We start from the raw sequence: 16,275 nt of genomic DNA on the forward strand, positions 1-16,275 counted from the left end.
AGTACAATTTCTAGGTAGAGACAACATAAGTTGAGTATTTACCCAACAGTTACTAGTCTCATGACAAAGCAGAAGGTAAGTCAAAGTCTTTGAAATACCTAAGGAAGCCAATAAGTTAAAAGCAGACATAAACTGAGTGGCCTCCCCCCAGCCCCACACATTTCATATTTACTGGCACTTGCTATGTCCAAAAACTCTGCGAGGTGCTCTAATGAATTTGGCTCATTCAATCCCCATGACAACCCTATGAGATAGATATTATTATTACCCCTGGTGCACACATGATAAAACAGAGGTTTAAAGAAGTGAAAGAACTAGTGTGAAGTCACAAAAAACTAGAAAATAGTGGAACTGAGAACAGACCCCAAGTCAATTACTTGAAAGCCTGAGCTACACTGTACTGCCTCTAGACACTGTAGTCTATTGCCTCATTCTCCAACATCATTACCATCTCACATTCTTAGCTATGGACCCCCCAAAACTTCCTTTCCATAGTCTCAAAAAGAAAGACACACTGAGAGATTAGGGTACAGAATCACAAATTGATTTACTGCTATCTCATGAAGCCAATGCACGTTAAAAAAAGAAGTTTCAGGGCTTCCCTGGTGGCGCAGTGGTTTAGAGTCTGCCTGCCGATGCAGGGGACACGGGTTCATGCCCCGGTCCGGGAAGATCCCACATGCCGCGGAGTGGTTGGGCCCGTGAGCCATGGCCGCTGAGCCTGCACGTCCAGAGCCTGTGCTCCGCAACGGGAGAGGCCACAACAGTGAGAGGCCCGCATACCGCCAAAAAAAAAAAAAAAAAAGTTTCAAATGCCTCTAGGCAGGGAATGCACCCTTCATTTTTCAGAGTTCCCACACAGGGACTTCCCACTTCACATTAACTGCCTATTCCTTAATGGCATTTATATGAGCTGTAATGCAACCCTGACTTAGGGAGTCAATGAAGGTAGGACAGAAGGAAAACAAGTTCTAATTTACCTTCCATTTAGTTGGCATAAAGTGCAAAGCTAAGAAGTTTGGAAAGACTTACCTCTGTGAGTGGAGATAGGTGAAAGGTAAATATAAGATAAACATCTAACATACCTTGATATCGTTGTCTATTCCACCAGAAATAATCTGATCACTTGTGTCATTGAAGGTCACAGCTAACACTTGGTAAGTGTTCTGAAATGTCTGGATTGCTGCTTTCTTACGGATGTCCCAAAGCTGAAAAAGAGGACAAGAGAGTCTATAGTAACAGCAATTGCACAGTACATCCCTAAATCCAAGGACTGTGGAGATGAAAACATCTGTAATGGGGACCCTGTTCAGAAACTTGTCTGAATATCCCATTAATATGGTGAGAAGTGACTATAATTTTGCCAACATATCTGAAGGTTGGTGAACAAATCACTTTGGTTATATCTTCAGTCTCCTTTGTTAAAGTTTGAATAAACATAGTTAATTAACATGCCCTCAGAGTGGAAATCTTCATCTCGCTTATTATTTCATACGTTCTTAGTACACCAAGGATATTAGACCAGTGTTTTCAAACTGCAGATCTTAATTCATTAGTGGGCTACAACTTACGTTTAAAAAATATATATGGAAAGGAGGTTACATCAGTGAAAATGGCAGAGTAGGGAACGCTCAAAGATTATCCCTCTACAAAAGCAGAGAAATACCCAGCAAAAAAACTGTCAGAACCAACTTTATCAGAACTCTAGAAACTAAAGTTTACAGCAACTAGGTGAATACTTATTTAGGACAAAAACCACCTGGGTCCTAGTAAGAGAGTTTTGTAGCATTTTAACTTATCCTGGCTCCATCCCTACTCAGCAATAGTTTTGAAGAAAACAGCCTACATGCCTAGTATAGGTTCCTAAGTACCCAAGGAAGAATGGACCTTATTTCTCATTTTCAAAGAATTGTAGGTTTAAATATTAAAAAAAAAAATTTTTTTTTTTTTGCACCTGTTTGGTGGCTCCCTGACAGCTGAGCTCAAAGGGTTTGACTTCATTTTGCCTAACTTGTAACTCTCCCAGGGCAGAAGCAATTGTCCAAAACATTTAAAGACAAATGCATGAGCCTCTGATGGATGGGGCAAGGGATAACAGCAAACAGGAAAGGCTGGGGAATGAGACAGTTTGGAGAATAAGGGCTTTGAAAAGCTTTGACATATTTTTGTGACTCTAGAAGGCCACTTGCATGCCCATGGCTGGGCACATGCTTAGGAAAGACCTGAGAAGGCCCTAAGCTCTCAACCTCTTGCTGACCACAAGCAGGAAGTGAAGGCTAATACAGAGTTGTAAACTGCCTGGCTGAGAGGTGATAGCAGGCCCCAACACACCCACAGAGCCAATCTACAAAGACTGGAAGAGTCCTCCCTGCCCCCCCAGGTGTTTAGGGAAATCTCTGCTGAATCGTCAGTGAACCACTAAGCTGATGAAACAGATTTCAGTGTCTACACATGACAAAGAATACAGAGTTTACAAAATTAGTTCAGAAAATTCACTAAATAAACAACAGTTTCAAAAAGGAGAAACAGGGCTTCCCTGGTGGCACAGAGGTTAAGAATCTGCCTGCCAATGCAGGGGACGTGGGTTTGAGCCCTGGGAAGATCCCACATGCCACGGAGCAACTAAACCCGTGTGCCACATCTACTGAGCCTGCACTCTAGAGCCCGCAAGCCACAACTACTGAGCCCATGTGCTGCAACTACTGAAGCCCGCACGCCTAGAGCCTGTGCTCCGCAACAAGAGAAGCCACCACAATGAGAAGCCCACACATCGCAACAAAGATTAGCCCCCGCTCAACTAGAGAAAAGCCTGTGTGCAGCAGCAAAGACCCAATGCAGCCAAAAATAAAATAAATAAAGTAAAATAAATAAATTTATTAAAAAAAAAGAAAGGAGCAACCACAGGGACTTCCCTGGTGGTACAGTGGTTAAGAATCCACCTGCCAATGCAGGGAAATGGGTTCAATCCCTGTCCCGGGAAGATCTCACATGCTGCGGAGCAACTAAGCCTGTGTGCCACAACTACTGAGCCCTCGCACCACAACTACTGAAGCCCACGCACCTAGAGCCTGTGCTCCGCAACAAGAGAAGCCGCCGCAACGAGAAGCCCGCGCACCGCAATGAAGACCCAATGCAGCCAAAAATAAATTTATTGAAAAAAAAAAAAAAAAGAGCAACAACAAACTCTGGAGAGCATCTAATTTCCAGAGTTGCCACACTATAATATTCAAACGTTCAGTTTTCAACAAAAAATTATGAGGCATGAAAAGAAGCAAAAAAGTATGGCCCATACAGAAGAAAAAAAATAGTCTTTCAACAAATGGTGCTGGGACAAGTGGATAACTACATGCAAAAGGATGAAGTAGACCCTTACCTCACACATGCAAAAATTAACTTGACATGGATCAAAGACCTAAATGTAAAAGCTAAAATCATAAAATTCTTAGAGGGAAACATAGGGGTAAATCTTCATGACCCTGAATTTGGCAATGAATTATTGGATATGACACCAAAAGCACAAGTGAGAAAAGAAAACAGATAAATTAAGACTTCATAAAAATTAAAGACTTTTGTACATTAAAGGATATTTATCAAGAAAATGAGATGACAACAGTGGGAGAAAATATTTGCAAAACATCTACCTGATAAAGGTCTAGTAACCAGAATAAATAAATCCTATAATTTATAAGATTAATAATAAATATAAATAATCTTATGATTTAGCATCAAAACCACAAAGAGCCCAATTAATAAATGGGCAAAAGGACCCGGGTAAACATTTCTCTTTAGATGATATAAGCACATAGAAAGATGCTCAATATCACAAATTATTTGGGAATGCAAGTCAAAACAATAATTAGGTATCACTTCACACTCACTAGGATGGTTATAATTAAAACACACACAAACACAGAAAATAACAAGTATTGGTGACGATGTGGAGAAATTAGAACCCTTACACATTGCTGTTGGGAATATAAAATGATGTGGCTGCTATGGAAAAGTCTGGACGTTCCTTCTTAAACAAAGAGTTACCATATGACTCAGCAGTCCCATTCCTAGATATATACCCAAGAGAAACGAAAACAGGTGTTCAAACAAAAACTTGTACATGAATGTTTGTAGCAGCATTGTTCATGATAGGTAGAAAAATAGAAACAACTCAATATCCATCAACCGAGGAATGGATAAGCAAAAGATGGTATAGCTATACAGTGGAATATTATTTAGCCATAAAAAGGAATGAAGTACTGATAACGATACAACATGGATGAACTGTGAAACCATACGCTGAGTGAAAGAAACCAGACACAAAAGGCCGCATACTGTATGATTCTATTTATATGAAATGTCCAGAATAGGCAAATCCATAGAGACAAATAGATTAGTAGTTGCCAGGAGCTGGAAGGTAGAGGAAAAGTAGTGACTTGATTAATAGGTATGGGGATTCTTTTGGGGGATGATGGAAATGTTCTGGTATGGGATTGTGGTGATGGTCACACAACACTGTGAATGTACTAAAAGCCACTGAATTGAACACTTTTTAAAAAGGTTGAAACAGTGGATTTCATGTGAATTTTACCTCAAATAAAAAAATTATGGGAGATATGAGAGAATGTCACATATAGAATGGGTTGGTTCATTCATATATAAGACATACTGAAGGGAATATATACTAGATCATAGTATAAAATGTATTCCTTAATGTGGGTTGTGATAAAAATATTTAAAAGTTACTGTGCATAAACTATCTAGATGAGGAAACTAAAGCTCAAAGAAGGAAATGACTTGATGAAGAATACCTAGGAAGTCAACAGCAAAATGAGGACTAGATTTTAGTACCGTTTGATTCTATTATGTTAACACTGCATTAATTTAAAAGTACCAAAACGTGTGCTCATTCCTTATAATAACTAAAGTAATATACGCTTGTTTAAAAAAATTAACATTTTTTTTTTAGTTCTGTTTTTTTTGGGCCATCCCTCGCAGCTTGTGGGAACTTAGTTCCCTGACCAGGGATTGCACCCGGGCCCTCGGCAGTGAGAGCGTGGAGTCCTAACCACTGGACCATGAGGGAATTCGCAACACTTACTTTTTTTTTTTTTGCTGTACGCGGGCCTCTCACTGTTGTAGCCTCTCTTGTTGTGGAGCACAGGCTCCGGACGCGCAGGCTCAGCGGCCATGGCTCATGGGCCTAGCCGCTCCGCGGCATGTGGGATCTTCCCGGACCAGGGCATGAACCCATGTCCCCTGCATCGGCAGGCGGACTCTCAACCCCTGAGCCACCAGGGAAGCCCAACACTTACTTTTAATGGCGGCTTGATTCATTAATAATAGAAGAGGAAGAAAGGTGAAGATTAGGTATAACAACTCTAGATCCTCATACTCCAACTAACCAATTTGTTTCTATGTTTTTAAAAATAATAAATTTACAATACAACATGGGTCTACATTTTTAAAGTGTGGATAGTAGGTCCTAAAGACGGTTCAGTAAATGACCAGACTTGAGAAGAACCATGAGGAAATGTCTTAAGGGTATGGGTCATTTCATTCAGAAGAGAAAGACTTTGGGGTGACTATGTTCTAGGTTTTAAACGGTTGTCATAAAAAAAAGAAATCAACCATGGAATCATAGTAAAGGCCAGGGGTTTAAATTCAATCCTGTGGTAAACAAGTAGAATATGAGTTGTCTCTGTGCCAAGATACCTGTTCTTTCCAATTCTCATGATTTAGGATGAAAAGGTAGTTTCTACTTCATTGATGGAAACATGAACTAAAAAGGCTTAGTGTTACTCAGATCAATGGTGCAAAAAGAGTGCTTCACTCCTCTTCTAGAGACCCAACAGCCAACCCTTGCCCATCAAACTCTCTGGCTATAGAATGAAGTCCAAACCTCTTAGCTTGGAATTCAAGGTCTTGATAATCTAGCTCCCACATCTTACCAGACTTACTACAATCTCTGTCTTCACAAGTATTCTCTACTCAGGTCAAATCAATCTTTGTCTTTATCGTAAAAGCCATGGTAGCCACTTAAAGCTTGATTCAAATATTTCAGAATTTTAGTTCCAGACAACCAAAATTTTTAAAAGATTATTTTATTCTGAAATATTCACTTACCAAAAAAATTGTAAACGAGAACATTTTTTTACCTAAATCATTTGAGTTGCTGACCTAACGCCCTGACACTCCTAAATACTTTAGTATGTTTAGTGCGCTTGTCCCACAAGATGTCCTCCTACGTAATCTCAACACAAACATCAGAATCAAGAAACTAACACCCACACATTACTACCATCCTCAGATCTCATTCAAGTTTCTCCACTTGTCCCAATAGGGTCTTTTATTGCAAAAGGATTCAGTTCAGAATCATATGTTGAATTTATTTATTTGTAAATACTTATGTATTTATTTGGCTGCGCCAGGTCTTAGTTGTGGCATGCAGGATTTTTAGTTGCAGCATGCGAACTCGTAGTTGCAGAATGTGGGATCTAGTTCCCTGACCAGGGATCGAACCCGGGCCCCCTGCATTGGGAGCGCAGAGTCTTAGCCACTGGACCACCAGGGAAGTCCCCATATGTTAAATTTAGCTGTCATGTTTCTTTAGTCTCCTTCAGCCTGGAAGAGTTTCTTAGACTTTCCTGGAGTTTCATAACCTTGACGCTTTGCAAAATTATAGGACAGTAATGTTCCTCAATTTGTGTGTCTGATGTTTTCTCATGATTAGATTCAAGTTATTTGGCAGGACTATACTGAAGTGATGTTGCATTTTCATTGTATCCTATCGAGTGGCTCCCAATGTTCATTTGTCCCATTACTAAAAACATTCAAAACAATTTTTTTTTCTTTTAAATTTTGGCTGCACCACATGGCTTGCAGTATTTCAGTTCCCCGACCAGGGATTGAACCCAGGCCATGGCAGTGAAAGTGCTGAATCCTAACCACTAGACTACCAGGGAACTCCCATAACATTCAATTTGATCATTTAAGAGATTCCTCTGGCAAGCTTTTTTGCATAAGACATTCTAGGTCCACCGTGTACTTTCCCTGCCCAGACCTGAAATAAGGAGCCCTTTTAGTGGAAAATGGTATTTAAAGGCCAAGACCTATACAGTAGACGTGCTCATTGGTTTTGGGGTGTTGTTGTTCCTAGACCCTCTAAGTGGACAGTTAAGCAATATATGCATATACAGGTGCATACATATACATCTACAAACACACATTTACATCTAATTTTTTTCCTACATTTATCTGTTTATATATTGAATGTCATGAGCTCACACTGATACTCTGAATTCGATACTGACAACACAAGATGCATTTTAGTTTTCTTTTTCTGTATTGGTAAATCCTTTCTCTAACAGTGAGAAATCTGCCCCCCATTATACTTATTATATTTACTTATTTGATCAGGCTTCCTGTATGTAACCAATCTCCTACATCCTCTTCCAGCTGTCTCCTGCATGGATGTCCCCTTTCCCTGTTTGAATGTGATTCCCATTCTGGGCTGATTCTATGTGAAACTCCTCCTCACCCCATTTGGGTGACCCCTCTGTGTGAACGCTCTCTTCACTCTGCTCTGGCTCTAATACCACTTTTCAGGCTGCCCTTCCTCAGGGACTCCATCCTTGTCTGAGTCTGCTCAGCCTCAGACTCCCTACCTGAACTGCTCCCACCCTGTGTGGGCACCCTTAACTCAGGCTCTGACACCCACACTGTTTCCCCCACACTAATGTGTAGATGACTCTTTGACCCTGCTACGGCACTGACTCTCCATGCTGGGCTCCTCCCTCCGGTTCCCCACACTGGGCCATCTACCTTGTGCTGTGTGGATGCCCTCCTTACCCTACGCAGTTTCCATCTCCCTACACGGGATGCGGATACTCCCGCATCCGGTGTGGATGCTCTCCTTTCATCTCACTTGGGTTCTGACATGCCACCCTGGGACACTTTGGCCTATCCCCACCTCTAACCCAAACACCTTTCCTGCTTCAGTCTATGTAATGGTACCAGGACTTGAATTGTTTGTAAAAGGGAATAACATATATGATTTCACTTAATTGCTTCATTAGAAGAAAGAATGGATTGCTGAAAATGGTTTGAAAAGACTGGTATGGACAATGCTGAGGATACCACTTCTAGACTGAAAAATACAAGAGTTATTGAAACCTCTGCTTTCTGTTGAGAACTCTGACAAATAAGAAACATGACATATTCCTTCTTAGATAAGCACAAGTTATTAAACTCCTATACTTATAAACCTAGCAATAGAAAGCAACAATAAAGCATTCCAACTTGGCAAGTAACTAAAAGGCATATGTAAAAGGCTGTTCAATGAAGCAGTAATTATATAAATAACATATTGGAATTAAAAATAAAGAACTGGTTAAAAAAGTCACTTTAAGTAATGTGATATATTACACATTTAAAAAATACTGCCTTGAAAATAAATAACGCCTTGAGTATGATTTTTTTTTTTTTTTTTTTGCTGTACGCGGGCCTCTCACTGCTGTGGCCTCTCCCGTTGCGGAGCACAGGCTCCGGACACACAGGCTCCGCGGCCATGGCTCGCGGGCCCAGCCGCTCCGCGGCATGTGGGATCTTCCGGGATCGGGGCATGAACCCGTGTCCCCTGCATCGGCAGGCGGACTCTCAACCACTGCGCCACCAGGGAAGCCCGAGTATGATTATTTCAAACCATGTTTATTAAGGGAGAAGAGAAGCAAGAAACTGAAAGAAGGAAAGAGTAGAAAAGAAAAGACGTATACAATGGAAGGTAGTAGAAAAAGCAAAAGCTAAGGAGAGATAGAAAGATAAATATGAGCACAAAGACAAAATGAAACAAAGTCAGAGAAAAGGTAAAAGAAGAAAAGGTGAAACTAAACAAGAGTAAGTTCCTAAGGACTTCCCTGGTCGTCCAGTGGTTAAGACTTCACACTCCCAATGCAGGGGGCCCACATTTGATCCCTGGTCAGGGAACTAGATCCTGCATGCTGCAACTAAAAAATGCTGCATGCCGCAACAAAGATCCCATGTGCTGCAACTAAGACCCACCACAGCCAAAAAAAAAAGAATAAGTTCCTAGATGGTTACCATAGCAAGCCCTCAATAAATGTTTGTTAACAAAGTTCATTAGGGCACTCTTGTCTCTGCCTTTTGAAATGCCAATTAGCAAATCAGCTGTTAGGTCTCTCCAACTATAGTACACCTACGTTAAGACCTCTGGGAATTTCATGCAAAACTTGTGAAATCTGAACAAGATCGAGGGATCATAGCAATGTCACCTTTTATAGTTATGAGACAAGTTAACATTGCTGGAAACTGGGTGAAGAGTAAATGGGATCTCTGTATTATCTCTTAGAACAGCATGAGAATCTATAATTCTCTCAACAAAAAGGAAAATCAACCTATTAAAAAACAAAAACAAAACAAAACAAAAAGACCTTTGGGAGTTATTCCTAAGCCACAGTCTCTCAGCCAAGCATCAAGGGGCCCAAGTGATTGTTCATTACAAAACCATTTAGTAGAAAACATCTCAAAGCAGATAATCCAGTAGGTCAGTGTCACCACCTTTAATTATGAAAAAAAACCAAATTCATTTAAAAAAAGCAACAAACAATCACAAGTTCAGTGTGATTTCTCAGATGTACTCCTTTGAAATCCCTCCCTGTTTAATCATAAAAAAAAAATCCAGAGTCAAAAACTAGTGCCAAAGAAAGAATAAAATGGTACTACAAAGCAGCGTGTCCCGTGTGCCCCTGAAATAGGTTACTATTTCTAGGCCTCATTTTCCTCATTTGTAAAGTGAGGATGCTGGAGGAGATCAGTGGCTCCCAAAATGTCATACCTGCTACATCAAATCACTTGAGGAACACATTTAACATTCTGATTCTAAAAAACACAATACTGTTGACATTAACATTCAAAAAAAGAGAAATACTTTGGTGTAAATGTAACAAAATCTGTACACTATCTCTATGCGGAAAACCTAAAAACTCTAATGAATGAAATCAAAGTAGAACGAAATAAATGGAGAGATATTCCATGTTCATGGGTAGGAAGACTCAGCATTGTCAAGATGTCAGTTCTTCCCAATTTGACCTATAGATCAATCATACTGATCAATGCAATGTCAACCAAAATTCCAGTAAGTTACTTCATGGAAATCAACAAATTGGAGTTTATCTGGAAAGGCAAAAGACCCCAACTTGCCAATACAATATTGGACAACAAAGCTGGAGGACTGACACTACCCAACTTCAGGATTAACTATAAAGCCTGTAATCAAGACAGCGTGATATTGGCAAAAGAACTGACAAATAGATAAATGGAAGAGAATAAAAGGCCTAGAAATAGACCCCCATAAATACAGTCAATTGATCTTTGACAAAGGAGCAAAGGCAATACAATGGAGCAAAGACAGTTTCTTCAACAACTGTATGTTGGAACATACTGTATGGAACAAGCTGGAACAACTGTATGTCCACATGTTAAAAAAAATGAATATTTTTTTGCACTTTTGACAAAAGTTAACTCAAAATGGATCACAGACCTAAATGTAAAATATTAAACTTAGAAAGTAACACAGAAGAAAACTTAGGTGACCTAGGGTATGGTGATGACTTTTAGATATAACACCAAATGCACAATCCATGAAAGAAATCATTGATAAGCTGAACTTCATTAACATTAAAAACTTCTCTGTGAAAGAAAATGTCAAGAAAATTAGAGGACAAGCTACAGACTGTTGAGAAAATATTTGCAAGAGACACATCTGTTAAAGGACTATTATCCAAAACACAGTAAAGAACTCTTAAATTCAACAATAACAAACACAGACTTCCCTGGTGGTGCAGTGGTTAAGAATCCGCCTGCCAATGCCGGGGACACAGGTTTGAGCCCTGGGCTGGGAAGATCCCACATGCCGCGAAGCAACTAAGCCCATGCGCCACAACTACTGAGCCTGCGCTCTAGAACCCATGAGCCACAACTACTGAGCCTGCATATCACAACTACTGAAGCCTGCGTGCCTAGAGCCTATGCTCTGCAACAGGAGAAGCCACCGCAATGAGAAGCCCACGCACCACAACAAAGAGTAGCCCCCGCTCGCCGTAACTAGAGAAGGCCCGCACGCAGCAATGAAGACCCAACGCAGCCAAAAATAAATAAATAAATAAGTAAATTTATTAAAAAAAATAAAACAATAACAAACAACCAGATCAAAAATTGAGCTAAAGAACTTAACAGATACCTCACCAAAGAAGTACACAATGGCAAATAAGCATATGCAAAGATGCTCAACATTGTGTTACCAGAGGAGGAGGGTAGAGGAAGTGGGAATTGGAGGAAGGTGGTCAAAAAGTACAAATTTCTAGTTAGAAGATACATAAGTACTAGGGATGTAATGTACAATATGATGACTATAGCTAACACTGCTATATGATATATAGAAAAGTTAAGACAGTATATCTTAAGAGTTCTCATCACAAGAAAAAAATTTTCCCTTTTTTTTCCTTTTTGTTGTATCTATATGAGAAGATGGATGTTGGTCAAATCTACTGATAATCATTTCACAATATATGTAAATCGAACTATCTTGCTGCATGCCTTAAATTTGTACAGTGATGTATGTCAATTATTCTCAATAAAACTGGAAAAAAGAAGATGTTCTATATCATATATCATTGGGAAAATGCAAAGTAAAACGAAAGTAAGATACTACTACACACCTATTAGAAAGGCCAAAATCTGAAACACTGACAACACCAAATGCCGACAAGGATGGGGAACAAAGGAACGCTCATTCATTGCTGGTAGGTAGACAAAATGGTGCAGCCACCTTGGAAGACAGTTTGGCAGTTTCTTACAAAACCTTTACTGCACAATCCAGCAATTGTGCTCCTCAGTATTTACCCAAAGAGTTAAAACCTTAGGTCCACACAAAAACCTACACACAGATGTTTAGAGCAGCTTTATTCATAATTGCCAAAACTTGGAAGCAACCAAGATGTCCTTCAGTAGGTGAATGGATAAATAAACTGTGGTACATCTAACAATGGAATATTATTCAGCACCGAAAAGAAATGAACTATTAAGCCATGAAAAAACATGGAGGAATCTTAAATGTATATTACTAGGTGAAAGAAGTCAATCTGAAAAGGCTATACACTTTATGAGTCTACCTATATATGACATTCTAGAAAAGGAAAAACTAAGGAGACAGCAAAAAGATCAGTGGTTCCCTGGGGTTGAGAGGAACGAATAAGTGGAACATAAAGGATTTTTAGGACAGTTTAAATACTCTGTATGATACCATAGTGCCAGATACATGTCATTACACATCTGTCCAAACCCATAGAATGTACACCACTAAAAGTGAACCCTAATGTAAACTATGGACTTTGGGTGATAATGACATGTCAATGTAGGTTCATCAATTGTAACAAAGGTACCACTCTGGTGGGGGAAGCTATCTGTGGCGGGGGCAGTGGTTATACGGGAAATCTCTGTACCTTCCCCATAATTTTGCAGTGAACCTAAAACTACTCTAAAAAAAATAAAGTCTTGGGACTTCCCTGGTGGCGCAGTGGCTAAGAATCCGCCTGTCAATGCAGGGGACATGGGTTCAAGCCCTGGTCCGGGAGGATCCCACATGCCGCAGAGCAACTAAGCCCGTGCGCCACAACTACTGAGGCTGAGCTCTAGAGCCCACGAACCACAACTACTGAGCCCGTGTGCCACAACTACTGAAGTCCACACATCTAGAACCCGTGCTCCACAACAAGAGAAGCCACCGCAATGAGAAGCCCATGCACTGCAATGAACAGTAGCCCCTGCTCCCCGCAACTAGAGAAAGCCCACCCGCAGCAACAAATACCCAATAACAAAACAAAAAAAAACCCCATTCCAGACCTACTAAACCAGAATCTGGGTATTTTTAGCACGTTCTTCACGTAATTCTGATATGCATACAGGTCAGAAATCATTGCACTAAATGACTTTTAATACCCCATCCTGTTACTAAAACCACATACTATATAGTCAGTATATAAAACCTTTTTATTATACTAACTATAAATACACAACAGTCTTATAAGACATGTATATTATTGTCAGCGTTCTCAAGACTGATAAGCTGAGGATCAGAAAAGTGAACTGCCTAAGGTCACACAATTAAGTAAACAGCTAATTGGACAGAATCCAATTATTCTTGGATGGTGGTCCATTTTATTCCAAGTCACAATGATTCAACAGTTATAATATTATTCTGTAGGATACCTAAAAAAAGAAAAAAAACCTCAACTGCTTATTATTTTAAACATATTTTAAATAGTGTCTGTTTTGGGAAATGTCTGATGAAACAAAGTTGTGGAGAGGAGGGTAAAGCACAGGTGGGAAGACAAGATAAGATTCACATTATGTCACCTCAGAAACCCTCAACACACAGACAGATACCACCACCCACCTTAACTGTACCGTCGTCACTGCCAGTGCAGACAAGCTGGGGACCCCTCCTGGCCGGATAACAGGAATTCACAAAGGAAGTGTGCCCCTTCAGTCTTTTAACCCTCTCGCCTGTTTCACTATCCCACACCGCCACAGTTTTATCCGTGGATGCTGAGAAGAGCATACTAGAAAGTGAGAGGAAGAAGAAAAAAATAAGTGAAGACAAGGAATAGCAATCTATCTTCCCCACTTGCCAAAACGTGCCAAAGTTTTCAAGATCACTAACATGTTGTGCTCTGACAGCTTGGCACCTGATGCTGGAATGCCTCACCTTACTTAACAAAATCCTAATCATGCTCTAGACCCAGTTATAAGGTCTACCCTACGAAATGTAAAACAAATTTCCCTCTGTCAGTCCCCACATTATACATCTAATACAGCAGTCTTCTCAATCTTTCCCTCCTTTTTTGATATACAACACTTTACACATCCTTCCACTTGGAAATGTTTAATCACTCCCTGCTGCGGAGGTGAGACACACTGTAGCAATTCCTGACCCAATGGCTTGGTAACTCTCTTTCTCTAAAACTCAAAAGCTTTTGTCTCTGAGGATGATTTCTAAGTTATGATTGAATTTACAATGCTTTCTTTACTCAAACAGGAAAAATGTATACAAGGCTATGCACCCAGTTGTTCAGGGAACCCTAAAATTTTTAGGTCAGAGCTGTAAAACAATAAATGTTTACTGAAATACCGAATGGGATTAATTAACTTTGTATAACCACATTTTTATATTATCTGTAGTTATTCTAAAGTTATGCAATTGTTAAAATATTTATAATAAATAGTATGTTATAGTAAACAGATATGACAGGTGAATAATGTTAAGGGTAAAAAGCAGCAGACAAGATTGTACAAGTAGTTCCTTTTTAAAATTTGACTGTGCTGCGTGGTTTGTGGGATCTTAGTTCCCCGAGCAGGACTGAACCCAGGCCACGGCAGTGAAAGCGCTGAGTCCTAACCACTGGACTGCCAGGGAACTCCCACAAGGAGTTCTAATATATATAAAAAAAACAAACTTTTTTGAATAGGAAAAAGGCTTGAGAAAAACATATCATAATATTAACAGTGATTATCTTTGGAGTGGCAAAAACGTGGGCTATTTGGTCATTTTCCTGTTTTTGAGTTTTCTTGAAATAGATTATTTTATTATTACTTTTATAATAAAAGTTGCTAATTTCTATACATGTAAATTACATTTTATGTCTTAAAATTTTTTCTTCTGCGATGTTGATATGTTAGATAGAGGTGATGTGTCTATAAATGCATACATGGAACAATAAACACCTTACTTGGGTTACAGTGATAGGATAATAAAGTGGTTGTCCAAAACGCAGTTTTTTTTTTCAAACATCTTTATTGGAGTATAATTGCTTTACAATGGTGTGTTAATTTCTGCTGTATAACAAAGTGAATAAGCTATACATAAACATATACCCCCATATCTCCTCCCTCTTGCGTCTCCCTCCCACCCTCCCTATCCCACCCCTCTAGGTGGACACAAAGCATCGAGCTGATCTCCCTGTGCTATGTGGCTGCTTCCCACTAGCTATCTATTTTACATTTGGTAGTGTATATGTCCATGCCACTCTCTCACTTCGTCCCAGCTTACCCTTCCTCTTCCCCGTGTCTTCAAGTCCATAAAACGCAGTAGTTTTTGACAGCACAGTCTCCTGAGAGAAAACTCAGGGATGAAATGTGAAAGGATGCCAAGAAGAATTACTATAAGAAGCAGTTGTCACCCACTATGCAGAGTACTCACCTGCCGTCTGTGTTATAATGCAGTTCCATCACTGCTCCACTGTGTCCCTTCAATGTAGCATAGTTATCGCAGTCACCATAGACATTCCACAACACTGTTAGGGGGACAGGGGTTCTGTGAGCATTACTAGGCAAAAGAAAACTCATTATTGGCCATGGAAAGGGTACTTATGAATTCACTAGAACAACAATTCTGAAATTATACTCCTTTGGAACACTATTAGTTCTATTAGCTAGATCAATTTTCCTCACATTAAAACAAAAATAATGCAATATTTTCACATTTCATAAAATAAAAACATTTTAGTTAATGGCTATAATTTTTTAAATCTTAAGTGTTTTCCCTGTACTTTTTTTTCTTTTTTTTTTTTTTTTTTCTTTTTGCGGTATGCGGGCCTCTCACTGTTGTGGCCTCTCCCGTTGCGGAGCACAGGCTCCGGACGCGCAGGCTCAGCGGCCATGGCTCACGGGCCCAGCCGCTCCGCGGCACATGGGATCCTCCCAGACCGGGGCACGAACCCGTATCCCCTGCATCGGCAGGCGGACTCTCAACCACTGCGCCACCAGGGAGGCCCTCCCTGTACTTTTAAGAAGCTGGTACTCACAGCTACTGTCTGCTATGAGTAGAAGCAGACTGCAAAATGATGGTACTTATGGGAAACTCTGGAAACTGTAACTGACTTGAAGGTCACAGGAGAATGACTTTATACTACATTCACTCATTGCAAATGTACTAAATACCTATGCCGGGTGCTGGGGTAAAATAAGGTAAATGAATAGACACAGTTCCAATCCTTAGGGAGCCTGGTCCAGCACAGAGTGAAGTTCGATGAGTGTTATTAAGGAACACTCTATACACAATAAGGTATTTAGAGTTATTTTCCTGCTGATAAAACTGTTTCTAGTTTGTTCAATGAAATTAAGCAAATCAGTAGTTCAAGTATGTTCTGCAAAGATCCTTAAGCCTTCCAGAGACTTGGCCACTACTAAGTTTAAGGAACACAGAACCAG

At 40.0% G+C, this 16,275-nt stretch overlaps 1 protein-coding gene across 1 annotated transcript in view; it reads right to left on the reverse strand.

Moving 5' to 3' along the window:
• The window catches only part of SNRNP40 (small nuclear ribonucleoprotein U5 subunit 40), a 39,440-nt gene that overhangs the window by 19,523 nt on the left and 3,642 nt on the right, over nt 1–16,275 (reverse strand). Inside the window, exons 3-5 of the mRNA XM_060089346.1 lie at nt 15,266–15,359; nt 13,463–13,628; nt 1,086–1,208 (exon numbers count right to left, since the gene is read on the reverse strand). Of these exons, the coding sequence (XP_059945329.1) occupies nt 1,086–1,208; nt 13,463–13,628; nt 15,266–15,359 (383 nt within the window). The remainder of the gene's footprint in view (nt 1–1,085; nt 1,209–13,462; nt 13,629–15,265; nt 15,360–16,275) is intronic.

Source organism: Mesoplodon densirostris, chromosome 2 (assembly GCF_025265405.1).
Source record: "Mesoplodon densirostris isolate mMesDen1 chromosome 2, mMesDen1 primary haplotype, whole genome shotgun sequence".
NCBI classification, from domain to species: domain Eukaryota; kingdom Metazoa; phylum Chordata; class Mammalia; order Artiodactyla; family Ziphiidae; genus Mesoplodon; species Mesoplodon densirostris.